Genomic DNA, 19,140 nt, shown 5'->3' on the forward strand with positions numbered 1-19,140 from the left:
TTATAGTTGTGACATGGAAGAATAGAAGGCATACACAGGATAAGTATCAGAGTGGGTAACATGTTAAACATGTAAGAATATGTAAGAGAAAGGATCATGGGCTCTACATCATTGAGTGGTGTTTGAAGATACCATCTTGACTAGGCCAGAAAAATGGGAAGATTTAAGCATTGAAAATGCCAGTTCCACATAGACAGAAGCTGAGTCTCTGAAGAATGAGAAGAAAAAATACAGTATATCTATAGGGAACACCAAGAGACTAGTCCCATAGAAGTCAGCCTTAGAAAAAATACTGTTGCTGTATTAAAATGCTTTCAAGATATTTCCAATATCTTATTATCAATTGAAATTATTATAATAATATGTATATAATTACAACAGAACTATTATAATTATATACACATAATTATAATATATATTGTAATTATGACTATATTATATACATCACACAATTTTATATATATAATTATAATATATATAGATGACAAAAATATACCCAAAAGGACAGCGGTATGTTATTATGTTTTCTAAATGTTATTAGTCAACGATATGCATTTTAGTGCACATTTTGTCATTTATTGTTAGCTCTTATTAAGTAGTGAAACATACCAGAGATAGTAAATTGGCCTTATACAATAGCAACATGCTTTTTTTTTTTTTTTACAGGCCTGCATACTATCACACAACATTCGCTTGCATTCCATTGCCTCACTTATTTCTTTATCACATTTATCTGAGTTCCTACTTAAATATCTGGAGATGGTCTAAGGAGTAGGGCTATGTACCATGGTCTAACACAGTGCCTGACACATATTTATAATATTAGCAATGTATTTTAAAGTTTTCTTTTGGACTTCTTTGTTTGTGAATCATATATAATGAATTAATGTTTTAAATTGTATTGGAAACATTCCGGCCATAGATATGGGAAGAGCTGGAATAGCAGTGGAGCAATTAACTGCCAGCTATGTTTTAGTTTAATATGCTTTCTAATGTTTTATATCTACATAAGATAATTAGTCCATTGTCATTTCATCATCTGATGATGATCATTTCCCTTGTTAAGTGTTCAGCAGGGACACTTTGCTTCAGCAGTGATTTCTGCTCTTAAAAATAAGAAAATTTCATTGTTATTGGAGTAATTTTGTAATCTGGATCAAAGGTTTGGAAATATTTGAGAAATCTTGACATCTCTACTATTTTCATCAGCAACAAATATATATATAGCATGTATGCCTTCTAAGTAATTGATGTGCAAAATAAAATTATTTCATATCTTTGCATTATTAAGAAGTAACTAGCATTCCAATAGATTTTAAAGTATCAAATAATTTGATCAACTAGATCAAGGTTTATGTAGAAAGACAAGCTGCATCTGCCTTATTTGAATTTCTAGTACTTTCACACTGAATTTATATGAAAAGATTTTTTGTATAGCATGTCAGTTATACTAATTGTATTCTAAAAATTCTCCTCAGATGCTCACACCCACATTGATATAACTTTTGAACTTATCACCGAGGGTTTATGATAGTATACTCAGTGGAGAAATTGGAGTCTGGAAGCTTTTCTGCTATGCCACTAACTCTGTGGCTTTGAAAGTTGCTTTTATTTTCTGAATATAGCTTCTTAGGTTTTGTGCAAGACGGCTCTCATAGTTCGTTTCAATTCTGAGGCAGTATGTTTGTGCCTTCACTAGTATCAAAGGAAGTGACCAATTTATACTATGCCTTTATTTTTTATCCTTATTATAGAATCAGCCTTCTGAAACATGCCCTGTAAAGGCTTCTTGGCTGTGAATCTAGCATGTTTAAATGAGATTTATGGAAAACCTGGTTAATCATTCATGTATGGGATTCCCTATCTATTTTAGATCTGGGGAATAGGTAATATCAGACCAAGTTAGTGTGGGAAAAACATTTTAGAAATACTAGGGAAAATGTCACATTTAAATTTTCTTTCAAGATGGGTTAGATTTCAGGTATAGTCATTTTTTTGTTCTTTTTCACAAGAAAAGTGCCAACTATCACACCAAGTTCTAAAAATTGGTCTTTTACTTTATTCTGAAAAGATTAAAGGCAAGATAAACAATTAGAGAGTACAATCACTTAGGATCTTCTCTCATAACAAAATTACATTTTCCTCAAGAGAGAATTTCTTTTGAGATAACTAGTAGCAAAAAATTCTAAGGCATATAGATGAGAGTTAGAAGCAGATTAGCTTCCCCATTCCTTGATGTCATTTGTGTATGTATAAATAATTCAGGATTATTATTCAGAAGTAGATTTGCTGGCATTTTTTAAAAACATGGTAGAAGCATACAGAATTTCCATTTGTATTGAAAAATGCTTTTCCAAGCAAGTCTTTCAGTTCCTTTGCACACATATTGGAAAGGAATAATTAACAATTGTAAGACAAGTCTCTATAGATCAGATGTTCTGTGGAACTATTGGGCAAATGCCTTGAACTACTAGCTATACAACTTTTCTATAACCCTGCATCAGTAACATCCAGCCCTCCCCATAGCAGTGTGTAAAACCCTGTGAAATTATTGCTGCTTAGCACATGATAAACACACTTGCTTTTAATTAGAATAAAGGTAAATTAGAATATTAAAGGAAGAATTATCCTGTTTGGATACCCTCATGTCCATGAAATAAAATGATTCTACTGCTGTTTTAAAACATCTAAATATACTATGTTTTAGATGTACTCTCTCTCTCTTTATTATTTAATGAAAATATTTTAATGTTATTTACCATCGTTTGATGAATTGAGCATTGATTAATTAATTTATTTTACTATAATTTCTTTTCCCTGAGAATAAAACTGCATGTGTCTGCAAATAGATGGAAGGTGAAACAGCTTCAGTATGGATGGATAAAAAGAGAAAAAGGGTTTTCTTTTATTATTATTGTAAAGTGAAATAGACATTGCCAAACATGTGCCTTGGACAATTAACTTGACTTTTCAGGGCTCTAATGTCAATTCCTGAAATAGGTGAGCACTTATTACTTCTTCAGTGGTATAGGAGGCAATGATATGGCCTAGCAGTAAAAGTATAGGCCCTGGTATCAGGTTGTCTAGGTTCAAGTTCAATACTAGCTCTTTTGCCTGCTGGGTGATTTGGAGTAAATTTCTTATCCTCTCTGTGCCTCAATTTACTCATCTAAAAAAGAATCCAACGATAGCACCTACCTTACAGAGTTGTAAATATTAACTTACAAGCTAATTCAAGTACTTGGCATTAACTTCACCTAGTGCCTAACAACAAACAAGAAATCAGTAGCTGGTAATTTTTATTATTGTTATAATTAGTAATATTAGTATTAATAAAGTTGTTTTTAAAATTAAAATGTAGTATGTGTAAATATAGTGCAAAGTCAAAAAGAGAAACTGTTCTTGTCACGCTGTCTAAACAAAGGAGTATTGAAAAATGAGGGGGGGGTCCCCCCTTATCATGCTATTGATAAGCATCTTATCTTATTCATAGTCTGAAGTTCACATTTTAAAGTCCCAGAGCAGAGCAAAAAGCTCTGATACATATTCCACGTTTCACAACTCTTCCAGTGTTCTCAGACGGGGTCTTTATATAGAAATGTAGGAGTCTTCATGATAGCAAACATTCAAGATGTTTTCGCTAGAAACCTAGTGATTGTGTAGAGTAATATTCAAATACAGGCTGAATTATGCACAATCTTTATGTAGAAAATTATGCTTCATATGAATATTCCTTAAATTTAATTTCAGTTACCTATTTCTCTTTCATCCGAACAAGAATATTATTGTGTGTGAGACAGCTGTAAATACAGTTAATGACTGGGGGAAAACAAGAAGGGGTTCTCTCATCATACCAGATATCAGTTCTCTTTGGAGAAACAAAACCAAACAATAGATGATGCCCAGCAGTCGAATTGATTACTTGCAGGAACAAATTTCTGCAATCCTACTTCATTGTCCAGATGAAACATATTCCACATAGGAATGAAGCCAAATAGCAAGTCACAATATTTGGCTTATGTCCTATGTGGAATATGGTGAAGCATAATTAAATTAAATTGGGAAATTATCTAAAATGGCAGGTAAATTATGTAGGGCATAAGCAAACAATTGCATAAATAAAGAGGCAATTTTCAAAAAAGAGTCTCCTCCTGCCTCTTCAATCCTTACCCACCCAGTCCTGTCCAGTAATACCCCCATGTATAATTTAGTTCTAGGAACTCTGGATTTTCTGGGGACAAAATTGAAGAATTAGAAAGTCATTAGAATACATAATAAAAAGTCAAGAACCAAATTCTAGAATCTTCAGTAAATAAACAGCCCTGGGTACCCACAGGGAGTAACAAAATGTCTTACTTGCTTTAAGTAAATACATAAAATGACTTAGAATTTCAACTGGAAAAAATTGTTGTTTTGTTTTAATGTGTAGATTTTTATGCCTTTTAATTTACTTTCCTGCTGCATTTTTATTAAACAGTAGACTATTTGTCTTTTGTCTTTTTTTCAATTTGTTTCTATAATGCCACTTTCTATTCATGACTTTAAAAATAAATTTGAAAAATCATTATATTATGTACCATAGATCCTTCATGAAACATTTTTTCTAAACAATTTATTGGTTCTGCTTGGCTAACCTTTATTTTCTTAATGCTACCTCATGTTGTATGTCATATAAATTTTAGAATGAAGTTGCATATAAGAGAATAACCCTGTGCTATTTTTCTGTCCCCAGAGCCACAAACCTGTACAGTGAAAGATTTTCTCTGTGCCAATGGGGACTGTGTTTCTTCAAGGTTTTGGTGTGATGGAGATTTTGATTGTGCAGATGGCTCTGATGAGGTAGGCATCTTTGCAAAATCAAACAAAAAATAAAGCAGTTCCTTAAACTCGCATTTGTAATTATTATTCATTTCAAGGAGTGTGACAAGGACAGCTCTGAATGCATTTTGCTCCTGACACACTGAGATAAGTGTTATATCTAAGCACCGTGCTACACACATCCAGCACAGGGAAAAGCTCTTGTGCTACTATTGACAGTTAATTTTATAGTCTCTTTTACCTCAAGTGGTGAATGGTTGGGTTGGGAATAAGATGTTTGGAAACCCTATTCCCTACAGCTGATGCCCTTGCCATCTGTGAATTTGTTCATAAATTTGCTGCAGTATTTAGAGTCAGGACTAATATTTTTATGCATTTTAAACAGTTTCTTCTCCCCAGTCTCTTTCTTCAGTACATATAGTCTTATAGACTTAGATATGGGTCATCAATTTTTATGAAACCGCAGGTTTAGCTTAGCTTAGATGATGAATCACAATCCATTTATAATAAGCTCTACATACACACAGTTAAGGGAAAAAGTTTAGAATTTCTCTGGATAATTCTGTAATCCTAGATTGTGCTAACATTTATAAAACTTCACGCAATTCATTACTCATGCATCTGTGTATTCGTGTTACAGATATTAATCACTCCATGATGATTTAAAAATAATACATGACACACAGTAATAATCACTGTGATTACTATGAGAAAATAGTGATTTTCTCTGTTAATGATTTCTCGTGTTACTATCAGGAACATAGCACTTGTGTAATCAAGTCCAGTCAGAGATGAAGGAAAAATGAGGTCTCTGGAGCTCAGTGGCCACCATGGCTCCTCCTGGTACACAGTGACTCCCTAGACCTCACTAGACGATATTGACTCGAATATGTACCTACCCTCACGAAGGGCCTACCAGTGACTGTAGGCTTGGCAAGAAGGAATCCTCCTGCTGCTCTAGAGATTTCTGTGTTTCAGGTTCAGCTTCCTTAAGTATCCACTGATTACCCGCCTCTTTGGGAGACACTGCATGTCTCTATTAATGATAGAGCCCACACTAACTAGATCTTTCCCAGCCTTCAGGTATTCTTATCAAGTTTGGACAATTCTTCTCCATTCTCTATCTTGGAAAAGTTCCCCTAATCACATAAAAGAGTCTAGATTTTGGAAACCAATGCACTTAATTTCTCACCTGAAGTCCAGAAAACTTAAACCTTTAGGCTGCAAAGGTCACTTAGGAGAAGATGAAAAATACTATTTCTATTCATGGGGCTATTTACAAAACAAGTCAAAATGAAATTTTTAAAAATGCACAGGGAAGTTCAAGTCTTACATTGCTCAGCTACATATTTCCTTAGTATCTATTTACTCAAAAATTGTATTAAATGTTTTCCAGTGAGGAAAATATATTTCACATAAATTCATCCATATCATTAAAATGTTTTGTTTTTGTTTTCTTTAAAAAAATGTGCTCCATGGGGCTTTCCTGGTGGCGCAGTGGTTGGGAGTCCACCTGCCGATGCAGGGGACACGGGTTCGTGCCCCGGTCTGGGAGGATCCCACGTGCCGCGGAGCGCCTGGGCCCGTGGGCCATGGCTGCTGGGCCTGCGCATCTGGAGCATGTGCTCCGCAACGGGAGAGGCCACAGCAGTGAGGGGCCCGTGTACCACAAAAAAAAAAAAAAAAAAAAAAAAAAAAGACGTGTTCCATCAGCACCGTGTAATTGTGAAACATCAAGAGGTGGGGATATATTGCTTAAGGCTTGTGATTTCATCTTGCATGTTGTTCACTAGATGTCCAACATACGTAGACAAAATCAAACACTTCTTTTTCAAAATCTTATTCGCATGAAAGTAGACATCCTTATCTATGCCGTTTCTGTCATGCCATAAGTACATGGGCATAGTTCTCTGATGGCTGAATGAATATATCTCCATTATCTGGACATTTTTATGATAATGTCCCTAGGGAATTAAATTAACTCTCTGAAAGGTGGTCTTTCTCTACATTTACAGACATTTAGTATAGTCTATATGTAAGGAAGTGGCTAACACTATGGGCAGCTGATTTCTATTTCCTTTCTAAAATCTAGCTTGACAGGTTTCATTGACAAGAAAAGCAAACAAACAAACAAATAAAAAGGTGAGCTGAACAAATGGCTAGAAAGCATAATTACATACAGGATATTCTCATATTAGGAACAAAAGAAAATTGTGAGGATTAATTTTGTATGAATGTTAACTGAATTCGTTTGTTAATTTCCAGCCAAAACAAAAAAAAAAAGAAACCAAAAACTTGGATCAATGTAATTGTGTATCAAGTTAGTGGCAAACACAGAGAAGAATTATTTAAAGTGCCTTTAAAATATAATATATGGCCTCTGCATCCAGTATAATATACTGTAAGGACAAAAAGAAATGTAAAAGAATCTTAAACTGTATTCGTAGATGTGTTGTTAAATAATAACATTGGTTTTGCTAATTTGAATTTCATATATCAATATCTTAAGAGTAGGATAGTTCAAATGTTAAATTTTTAAAATATTATTAACACTCAAAATTTTTAAGTAAAATAAAGGAGATACAAATATAGAAACAATGAAAGTAAATAAAAGTCCTGTAATTAAATTCAAAAGTATCAGTTTGAGATCTTGATTTATTTTTCTCCTTTTTATTTATTTTTTATTTTTTATTTTTTATTTTTTTGGTACGTGGGCCTCTCACCGTTGTGGCCTCTCCCATTGCAGAGCACAGGCTCCAGACGCGCAGGCTCAGCGGCCATGGCTCACGGGCCCAGCCGCTCCATGGCATGTGGGATCTTCCCGGACCGGGGCACGAACCCATGTCCCCTGCATCGGCAGGCGGACTCTCAACCACTGCGCCACCAGGGAAGCCCTATTTTTCTCCTTTTTAAAATATATATTCTTAGCTCTGCCACTGAAAAATCCTAAAACCAATGACATCACAGCCTTAAAGACTATCTCTAACATTCACATCATGACCTCTAAATACATTTTCCAATTAACAGAATCAAAACCCCTTTAAGAAATGTTTAATTCTAGGTCTGAGAAAGGCAATTGACAAAATGAGCCACTAACATCTTGTCAAGCCAGAAAACAAGGCTATTGGGATAGTGTCCAGAGTACATAGGAGCAAAATTGCAGGGCTTTCCACTGACAAAAAGGACAATTTGAGCATCAGAAAGAAAAAACAAATGACTGTAATATATTGAAATACAATAAATGTACAAAAATACATGAGTTCATAATAATACTTAAACAAATAAAAGCTCAGTTGTTACTTTGGAGGTTGCTAAGCTATCAGCATTCTTAGGATTCACTCAGCCAAAATCAGAATGTGGGACATTCTATAGAGCAAATGACCTGGTTCCTTCAAGTAGTAAATGGCATTTAAAAAAAGTAGGGGAATGGAAAATAGTTACACATTAAAAGAAACTCAAATCAAACTCAGTGTATAGACATCTTTTACATCCTTCTTTTACCAAACCGTATTTTTATATAGTTAAGAAAATAAGAAACTTTTTAATGTGGTTTGGGAATAACTTTAAGAAATTTTTGTTAATTCCATGATACTGTTAATTTTCTGAAGCTATCGTTGTTATGTTAAAGTTCAGAATATAAATAAATTGGGGGAGAGGATTATGAAACATGAATAGCCAAGTGTGGATAATTGTTAAATATGCATAATGAGCACATGGGTCTTATTATTCTCTCTATTTTTCTGTATGTTTTTAAATGTCTAAGATAATTAAATACCCCACAAATATAAACACAGACACACTGCATCCACTATACTGTAATCTATTATAAATCAAAATCTTCTGATGATAGAAAAAGTGTCTGGAAGTATTACCTTCTGTGTTATTGTCAATACAAATAGACCAGTGTTACTGGTTACTGAACTCTTTTACTTGAATTAGCCTTATTGCTGAGATAAACATTAATTAATTCTATAAGTATATACTGAGCAGTTATAATCAACACATATATTAGACACTTGATTCATAGACAAACATTATCCCTATCCTAGTGGACCTGAATTACATAAAATGTTAATTTATATTCCTGATTTTCTACATTTGCTACTTCATTCATTCAACCATTTATTCAGCAGTTTTTATTGAATGCTTACTTATTGAATGTGTCCCAGGCATAGTACTGGGCATGGAAGAGGAAGATGATGAACAAAATATATAAAATTACTTTCTCATGACCAGTGCATGGGCTATTTCTCCAATGTCATGCACCATTACATAACTTACCCCTCAGATACAGCACATTTCTAATTCTCCTCACACATGAAAATTCTTTTCTTAGTTCCATTTCTGTTTAAACTTCTTCTGTGAAGCCTTTTGTGAAACCTTTAAGAATTCATATGTTTAAAGCATATTCATTTATCTTGACAGTATATTTTATTGCAATTGTTGGTTTAGGTGCTGGTCTTCTATTAGAATTTATCAAATACGGGGAATAATCTTAGTTTTCTTTGCATTATTACTTAAGAAACTCTAGTAAATGGTAAATTTTCAATACTTGGGAGAAGAAGGGAAGAAGAAAAGAAGGAAAGAAGAAAATCAGTTATATAGCAGGCAGTCTAAACTGCCATCAGCAAAGAGAAAACTATAGGAATTTAGAAAATAAACTCTTCTTTCTTACATGGGATGAAACTGGGAAGAAGCAGGGAGTAATAGTTTGATATACTTCATTCACTGGGAGTTTCACAAGCTGTGAGAGTGCTGCACCTTTTGTGAAAGGAGCAGACAAATAGATTTTGGCAACAGTAGAAATTGCTAAACGGCAGGAAAACATCATCCCAGCAAGATATTTCACTGCAGCCTCCCATTTCAACCAGAGCGATCAGACTCAAGGAAAGTAAATTTCTAGTGGATCCCTTTCATTGATCTCACATAAAGAACTGAAAGGCCCCCAAAGGTATCACTACTATCTTATTTGACTTCCAAATAAAATCTGTATGCGAGCTAGCAGAAAATACCAATTGTGACAGTTCATTTCACAGTTCTACAGGAAGAAATGTCAGGAGAGTGGAAAAAGAATATGACCAGCAGCCAAACTGTAAAAGAACAGGTACAGAGGGAACAAAAATGGGAATAAGAGGAAAGAAAGAACATTAGGGGAAGTTTTGCCAAGGCAAGACAGAATTGCCTTAGGATTCTTAGTTGTTTCACATTCATCCTTCCACCCCACTCCCAAGGAACCAGCTGTACTTGCTTAGAAATATTTTTTAGCCCTTTTATTTCCCTACAATCTTCATCGTCACTTACACTTATTAAAATTACATTACCCTATAACTGTCTATTGGAGAATGAGCCACTCGGAGCAATTTAATTAGTTGATAAAGCCATGGGATTTATGTTCTTTTTACATTTCTGTTTTATTATGACTAAGAGACAAATGAAAGTGGAAAAGGATTATAATGTTATATAGTCACAAGTTTAAATGTGACCATCTGAGTTTCTTGTATGTGTCTTTTTTGGATTTGAAGACATTTGTCTAAAAAATTAATTTTAATTATGTATGTGTTGTTTTTGACAGAGAAATTGTGAAACAAGTTGTTCCAAAGATCAGTTCCAGTGTTCCAATGGTCAGTGTATATCAGCAAAATGGAAATGCGATGGCCATGAAGACTGTAAATATGGAGAAGATGAGAAAAACTGTGAGCCAGGTAAAATTCTTGAGGCCGTATTTCATTTAACTAGTATTTTAACTTGGTTAGAATTTAACTTTAAGCAATGATATGCATAAAACAGTGGCAAATAATGCACATATTTACTGTTTTTAAGAAATAATCTGAAATATCTGTAGACAAATTAATTGGTGTGCCCTTCATATGTTTTGAAAGTGTTTTGGCGGGTAAGATTGTTATTATTTCAAGATCCAAGCATTACTCCCCAAAATTTGGTTTTCTGGTCTCTATGTTTTTCTACACTATTTGGAGTTGTTTTTCCAAGACAGCAACATGAAATATGTTGAAACTGTAAGTATAATAAAAGTCAGGTTTCAATTCTGGAAATTAAGGTTATAAAACAGAATATAATAGTTTCAATGTGATACCAACTGAGAAAAAGGATGTCTATTATTTCTATTTGTATCATGGTCCAAAATAAAAATAAAATTAAGAAGCAAAACCAGAGTATAGGAAGAAAAACCCAATTTATACATTTCTATTCCTTAAACATGACTTTAAATATACTCATTAAATTAACTTTTATACTTAGGAATTTTAATAACAATATTCTACAGGAAAAAAATACTAGGGAAAAAAATCAGTTTGTAATCTATGTCTATGGTTATAAGCACTTTCATGGTTACTTTGAGAGACTAGGTCAGAATTGCAGATACCTGGCACACACATTGCCATTGTCCCAGTACCATGCCCATGGTCCATGTTGCTAATTGATCACATCTTTTTTCTTAATGAATCCAGACATATTCCCAGACTCCTTATTAATACAGATCCCTAGGCAAACACTGCCAATTAAAAGAAATTAAATCCCAAGGGAAAAGCTTTTTAGCATTCCTGGACTAAGTAATTTAGACCACAAAGTCATTATGTAAGTACATTTGGCTACCTAGTAGTCTAATATAAGGCCAAGAACCCCAGAGGTTTGAATACAAACTTAGCAAACTCAAGCACATAGACAAAGAAAGGCCTCATCGTTATTATGTCAATTAATTAAATTGGGTATTGGTAGTAACTTATTTATCCACTTTTAAAAAAAATTTTCCATATCATAAAGAAATACTTCGAATTCTACAGACTCTGTTAATCATACATATATTCATATTTAAAACCCCAAACCAAAAAAAAAAACTTCTTAAAACTTATGTAAATATGACATTTATATCAAAACAGCCAAATAGATATCATGGGGTCTATGAGACCATGCCAAGATTTCTACTTTTAGCTTTATACAATGCACATTATGAATTAACATTCCCAAAGGTCACTAAATCCTATTACAGTTTTAAAAATAATTTGAGGCTTTTGTCTTTTAAATAAATTAATTGAAAATTGTAAAAAAAATACATTTAACTCTTCACAAATCAGAAAGATGGAGGTTATAGAGGGTTTTTTTCTTTCCCTTTCTTTCTTTAGTCTAGTGAGTTGAATACTTATTGAACAGGCTATTACATCATGAGGTATATTTAATACAATGCAATAATATTGTAAAGCACATCTTAAGTCAATATTTAATATCAGATGTTGAATATAGCTCAAATAATCTAAACTGTTTTCATTACTATGTATAATTTTTATATGCTTATATATGCTTTTATCTATCAACCATTCATTCTGTTCACTAAATCTAAATTTCAACTTTATATTCAGCTTCTCCTACTTGCTCATCAAGTGAATATATATGTGCCAGTGGAGGATGTATTTCAGCATCTTTGAAATGTAACGGAGAATATGATTGTGCTGATGGTTCAGATGAGGTAAAATCTATTTTTTGGTTAAAATCTCTGAATTACATGAATTAGGTTTGAGAAAGCAAATATAGTAAAAAACAAAGAGACAGAATCTTGATTCTTAGCACTGTCTAAAATGTCAAGACAAGAACATTGAATACAGTAATTTCAGCAAATACCTGAATCTTCATGGTGTCCATAGACTAAACCCTATTGTCATTTGCAGAGGTGATATTCATTAAATAAAAATAAAAGAAAGCCCACAGTATAATCAATCTCCAGTATTGTCAGCTGCATGTTTATCTTGCTTGTGATGATAGCATTATCATTAATGAAAACTGCAGTGGCCTTTTGTATTTGAACAGATGGGCTGTGTGACTGAGTGTAAGGAAGATCAGTTTCGATGCAGAAATAAAGCCCACTGTATTCCAATTAGATGGCTTTGTGATGGAATTCATGACTGTGTGGATGGCAGTGATGAAGACAACTGTGACAGAGGTAAGGTACTTTGTATGTGTGCGTGTGTGTGTGTGTGTGTGTGTGCGTGTGTGTGCGCATGTGCTCCTGCAAGTAAGAGAATGGCAAGAATGACAGTTAAGATGCTACGCAGAATATTTACATAGTGTGCTAGAGGCAGAGGATAAGATCATTAAATGATTCTCCTTTTCTAGTTTCATTACATAATAGCCTATTCTAAATAAGCAAAATCTGGCTCATTTTCAGACAAGAGTATAAATTTGTCTTCATATAACAAAGACAACCAAAATGCAAGTGTTTTTTGGGTGCCTATCATGAGCATGTCTTTGGACTAGATGTTGGGTCAGGGATGGGGATATGAGAAGAATCCAGGGAACATAGCCACTATAGCCATTCCTACCAAAGTATTTTCTGGGCACGTTTCTCTTCCACATTGCTTGCCTGGTTTCTGAATGACTAGAAACAGCATATGGTATACTGTACCACACCTACTGATATGCTAGATCATATATAGGTTATAGGTTGTGCCCCAAATTTCTTTCTTGCCATATAGTTGAGAAAATGACCTACATTATTTGTCAGTCTGAAAGAAACTTTCTGTTTTGTAGCATCGTTTTTTTCCAGCTATGTGAAAATCCTGACAGATAACTTTTTAGTTTAAGTCACCACATTAAAAATAGCAATTATGGCTACTTTAGAGTTAATGAGTGGAAAGCAAAGAAATTATAGGGTGAATCTTAAAATGATCACAAATTGCAGCATTCTTATTATTTTCATAAGATATTATGAAATATATATCTTATTGATATATATTATAATATATATATATTTAGATATATTGTTTAAATACAAAAGTTATTTTTACCTACTTATAAAAGTCTCTCAATCAACTTTACATTTTAGAATATTTGGAACATCATCAACAGAGATGATATTAGATATTGACATATGTTGCAAGGCATTTGAACATTCAGGGTTTACACAGTTTAAATGGGCCTAAAGTATTTACTTCTGTCAATATCTAGTTGCTCAAGGAAAAATACCTTCTACTTTCTTTAATATTAGATCAAAACTTTATGATGTCCTATATTTCTATTCCAAACCTGATAAAGTATTGTTATATCAGCAGAAGAAATCCTATTTCTCATTTGGAATCTGCAGTACCTTATAAAAAACTGTAAAAGATTAAACTTCCGTAATAGCCGTTTCTACTTTCGCTTAAGTTCTCACACTCTCTTTCTGTAATTGGTTACTCTAAAGAAAGCAAACTTTGTGGACATTCTGGTACCAACAACTCATATACAATCTTATAGTCAAAGACTTTGGGACCACAATTAAGCTACTCATCATTTACCATTTTCTAATTAATAAGCTCTATCCCCTCAGCTTAAGTCACTGTCACCAGTCTTGTTCTTTTCCTTGTGGCTTCCTATCTGGGCTATTAGTGACCCAACTGGTCACCAGTACATCCTATTCACTGCTGCCATGTTCCTCTTATTTAAATGTAACTCTGGTTTTGTCAATCTTTACTTAAAGCTCTTCCTGGTTAGATACAAATATCACAACCTGGCAGTCAGGGTTATAAGAGAATGATCCCATTTCACCTTTCCAGTCTTATAACTCTACTAATCCTCTTTATGTACCCTAAATTGTAGCCAAACTGGAAGATAATATTCAAGCAATATCCTCCATGCTTTTCAACATCTTTCTTGATTATTCTACTACTTTGCCATCTCAATACCTTTGCCAGTAAAAATTATATCTATTCTTTTAAGTCCATCTCAGTTACTGTGTCTTCAACCAAACTGCAGTCTTTTTTTAGTTTCACTAGGAACCATTTGATTGCATTCCTGTTGTCATGTTCTTCCTTCTAATGTAATCACTTCTGTATTATTTGACTAAGCTTCCCTGTTGGAATATGAGTTTCTTGATGTGAAAAATTAGGTATGCAAGCAAAATGTGGAAGTACATTTCAGGCAGTGGGATAATTATGTTCAAAGTCACAGAGGTGAGGGAAACGATCTGTTTAGGAGCCACAAGTAATTGAGGAGTCATGCTGTAGAACTTGGTTTTAATATTATGCATGTTGAGGAGTTTTCCAATGCTTTTGAGGAGTTTTCTAATATTAAAAAAGGAAGGGGTGATGGGATTTGAACTATGTAACAGCACAGAGAATTTCCTGAGATGAGAATCAAGCAGTCCAGTTTCTTGTCTTATCTCCACGGACATTTCTGTGCTCATGTTTTCATACTATCAAGTTCAGCCACAGTGAAATGTCTCCAACAGCTGTAGAAACACCTGGAAAGTCAGTGTGTGCCTGGGAGGGTGGGTGGTGGTGGGCAATCCTTTTAGGATTTAGCTACTTTTTTAATATTGGATTTCATAAAAAAATGGGTTTGAACAAAGGATTCCAGGTTAAAAAATCAAACATTAAAGTAAAAAACTGAACATTATAGTATTTGAAATCTGAGATAACTTTCAGATTTAAAATGACTATTAAATGTTTAAGCTTACTGAATAAAAAGAGAGTTGAGAGCTTTTAATTCAACCATTTAGAAATATGTCAAAGCTCCCCTACCCTCCCTATTTCTGCTTCTAACATTTCTTGGGTTCCTTTGCTGCTAGGTAATTAAATTCCAATGGAATACCTTGTTGGTTAAAGTGTTTGATCCTGTATGGATGTACCATAAGGCATGACCAAGTTCAGATTTCTAGTATTTGATTTGCTTCCAGGAAGTTGTTTAGGTATTGGGAAAAAGCACTTCAAGGCACTGAGGAGATAAAATGCCAGAATAAACATCTCTTCTATTAAATGTTACTTCCATTCATCTCAAATCTGGACACGTGAGCTAACAGGGGCTAAGTGCTGGGGGCTGGAAGATAAGAGAGCTGTAGGATAAACATGGAACATTTTCAATGTGAATCAATTTTACTGGTTTACTTTAAAAGGACTGAAATCCCAAATACTATGGAATTAAAAGCAGCATTCACTTTTTTTTTAAATAAATTTATTTATTTATTTATTGTTGCATTGGGTCTTCGTTGCTGCATGAGGGCTTTCTCTAGTTGCGGCAAGCGGGGGCCACTCTTCGTTGCAGTGTGCGGGCTTCTCATTGTGGTGGCTTCTCTTATTGCGGAGCACAGGTGCTAGGCGCAAGGGCTTCACGAGTCGTGGCGCACGGGCTCAGTAATTGTGGCACACGGGCTTAGTTGCTCCACGGAATGTGGCATCTTCCCAGACCAGGGCTCGAACCCATGTCCCCTGCATTGGCAGGCGGATTCTTAACCACTGTACTATGAGGGAAGCCCAGCAGTCACATTTTTAAAGGTAAACCGTGTTGCCTTAAGGAAACTTGGTGTTTGTTTTGGCCTGAGCTTTCAAACTTTATTCTTTATAGCAATTTTGTTGGAAAAGATAGTTATTCTTTTTAGTAATTATCAGCTCAAATGTGTATATTATTATAGAAATTATAAAATATTATATATTTAAGCTTATCTCAACCCAAATAAAGATGAGAACTCTAGATGATTATTTTCTGTGATGTTTCACTTGTCCAAATTTCTATAAAACTGCCAAGAGCTAAGTTATATTTAGACATAGGTTGTTGTTAATATATACTTATCTATTTTTCTAATAACCTCCCATTGAGCTGATCAAGAACATGACTAGGGAACTGGGATTTTAATCCAGCTAATCTCTTTATATTATACCTGTTTTTAATTGTTTATGTGTGCTTCATGCCATTTCAAAATAAACTTGTTAAGTTAAGATGTCTTGGAAACCCCCCACCCCCCCAATGCATTTTTTGCAATGCAAATTCTTCCTAGTACAATAGGAAACCTTTCGTAGGTTATCATAAAACCTTTGCCTTTCTGCTACAATTATGATTTCATTTATATTTCTCTTCTTCTTAATAAAAATAGTGGCATATCCAACACTTTTTTTGTTTTATTTATTTATTTATTTTTGGCCACACTTTGTGGCATGCAGGATCTTGGTTCCTCCATCAGGGATCGAACCTCTGTCCCCTGCAGTGGAAGCCTGGAGTCTTAACCACTGGGCTGCCAGGCAAGTCCCATGTCCCACACTCTTATGGGGAAAATGGTAATGTTATGTAATGCAATACCTTTGGGAACTCATTTTTTTTCCTTTTAACAAGACTGATGTGCTACAAATAGAGTTATTTTTAAATAATCAGAGGATGTCAAGAGTTCACAAATTCTGTTTGAATTTAGTCCATTTTAGAATGGAACATGTGATGAGATTTAGTCATTAGAATCTTTATTCTGAAAGAATACAACTCTATTTCATATTCTATGGATTTTGATATTGAATTAAGCTAAAGCTCACCTCAAACCAATATTCATATCTTTAATACTAAAGGCTGTTCATGTTATATCTTTTTGTTTTCAGAGTTCCTAAATGGTAATATATTTTCTTGCATTGATTTTGATAATTGAGATTATTTTAAAAATCAGGGCATTTTTAGAGTTGAACATTGCAGATGTTTGAAAGAAAAGGGCGTCCCAATGCCAGATATTGTACTTTCAGAAGTCTCACATGGTGACATTCACCTTGCTGCACTCACCAAGGACCTGCCTTTTTCTGTGTCTTAGTTTGTTAGTGCTCAGAGGTGTCAATTTAAGCTGCACCAGTTCTGTTAAGCATTTTTGCAGGAAAACTTAGACCCGTTCTGAATGGTATCACTATAAATTCCTGGCCTCAGCTTCAACTACCACTCAAGATTCTAAGCAAGCTACCTATATGTTTTTAATCATCTCTCTCTACCATTAACCATATCTGGTTTTTAAAAAGTTGATTTATTTTCTCACATTCCACCTCACAGCAATAGTAAAAATCATGAGCTTTTTTCAACATCTAGACACAAAATTAACTAAGCTACATATAGCTGTGCCTAGCATTTCCTCCTTCCTTTCTCTTGAAATGGAAGACTTGTCTTCCAGCCTAAGGATGATCCTTTTATTTTGCTTTAGATCTCAAATCCTTCACACTTTCTTGATTCTCAAGGAACTCATTATCTGAAGTACCTTTTCTGTCTTTTGTATCCTCAACATTACCTTGTCTACTGAATTCCTTAACTTCCTCTTTTCTTCCTCCCCTTTAAGGGTAAACTTCTGGACTACAAATTCTTCATCTATAATAATGAACTACAAACATTTCACTAAACCCACCACCACTTTCTCTAAAGCTACTCTCTTAGCATCATTTAAATGTGCTAACTATTAACTTCTTGTTAGAAAAGTTTCCAGGTATTTCTCCAACCACTCTGGCTACTTCTTCTCAGTCTCTGCTAGATTCCTCTTTATCTATTCAAACTTTAAATGCTGATTTTCTCTGTGTTCTCTTCTAAATTTCAAATAATAACTGTATTCTGATCATTCCCGACTCTACATTTACACCTCAGAAACCTATCCCATATTTCAGACACATTTATCCACTAGCCTGCTAAGTATCACCACATGATTGTCTTCCCAGTAACCTAAATGAATTGTCATTATTTCCACTAAACCTGATCCTTCTAATGTGATCTTTTATTTATTGAATGACACCAACATTCACTGAATGACCCCAACAAACCAAAAATTGAGTAGTACTGTGTTTCACTACTCACTCTCCTTTACCACCCTCATCTAGTTAGCCATCAGATCCTGAGGATTCTACCTCCTGAAGAGCTCTCAAATGTAGCTACTCTAAATCAGGTTTCCATCAGTTGTTTTCTGGACTGCTGCAAGCCCTCTTCAAATTGGTCTTTTTCCTCCCATCTTGGCTTTACTACTCCCTATCTTCATTTCTAAGTTTTCCTCACTGTAGCTAGTGTTGTCATTCTACAACCCAAATCTGATTCTGTGATTTCCTAAGTTAAATCTTTGCTACTAGAAGTGAATTACTAGAGATTAGTGTGCAAGTCAAAACTCAGAACAAGAAGAGCTTATTGACTCTCACAAGCCTAGACTCATTATTCTCTCTAAAGTACATACATAAAATGAACAATGCTTCTTTCTTGGAATTTTCTAGGCTTGCAAGGATGAGCCCTATCATTCCCCAGCTCCCTGTTTTAATAAACATATCCATTTTTAATATGTTAATACCTTCAATCATCAAATCTCACCAATATAGAAATGATACTACTTATATATGAAATTTAAATTAATATAATTAAATTAATATAATTCTCTGAGAGCAGTCTTATTAATCTTAATTTTAAATTCCCATCAAGTTTCTTTGTGTGGTTTCCCCATGTACTCCTTACAAATATGAACTTATAAATCTTAACCATACCTCTTTTGTAGCATATGAAGATGTTGAGCCCCATAGAAATTAATACACTTTTCCAAAGCAAGACAAAGCAAGTCACTATCTCCCTAACCATTGC

At 34.1% G+C, this 19,140-nt stretch overlaps 1 protein-coding gene across 1 annotated transcript in view; it reads left to right on the forward strand.

Moving 5' to 3' along the window:
* Nucleotides 1-19,140, forward strand: part of LRP1B (LDL receptor related protein 1B) — a 1,616,178-nt gene that overhangs the window by 1,446,198 nt on the left and 150,840 nt on the right. Inside the window, exons 69-72 of the mRNA XM_067742376.1 lie at nucleotides 4,733-4,839; nucleotides 10,391-10,520; nucleotides 12,189-12,295; nucleotides 12,634-12,766. Coding sequence (XP_067598477.1) covers nucleotides 4,733-4,839; nucleotides 10,391-10,520; nucleotides 12,189-12,295; nucleotides 12,634-12,766 — 477 coding nt within the window. The remainder of the gene's footprint in view (nucleotides 1-4,732; nucleotides 4,840-10,390; nucleotides 10,521-12,188; nucleotides 12,296-12,633; nucleotides 12,767-19,140) is intronic.

Source organism: Pseudorca crassidens, chromosome 6 (assembly GCF_039906515.1).
Source record: "Pseudorca crassidens isolate mPseCra1 chromosome 6, mPseCra1.hap1, whole genome shotgun sequence".
Classification (NCBI taxonomy): Eukaryota; Metazoa; Chordata; class Mammalia; order Artiodactyla; family Delphinidae; genus Pseudorca; species Pseudorca crassidens.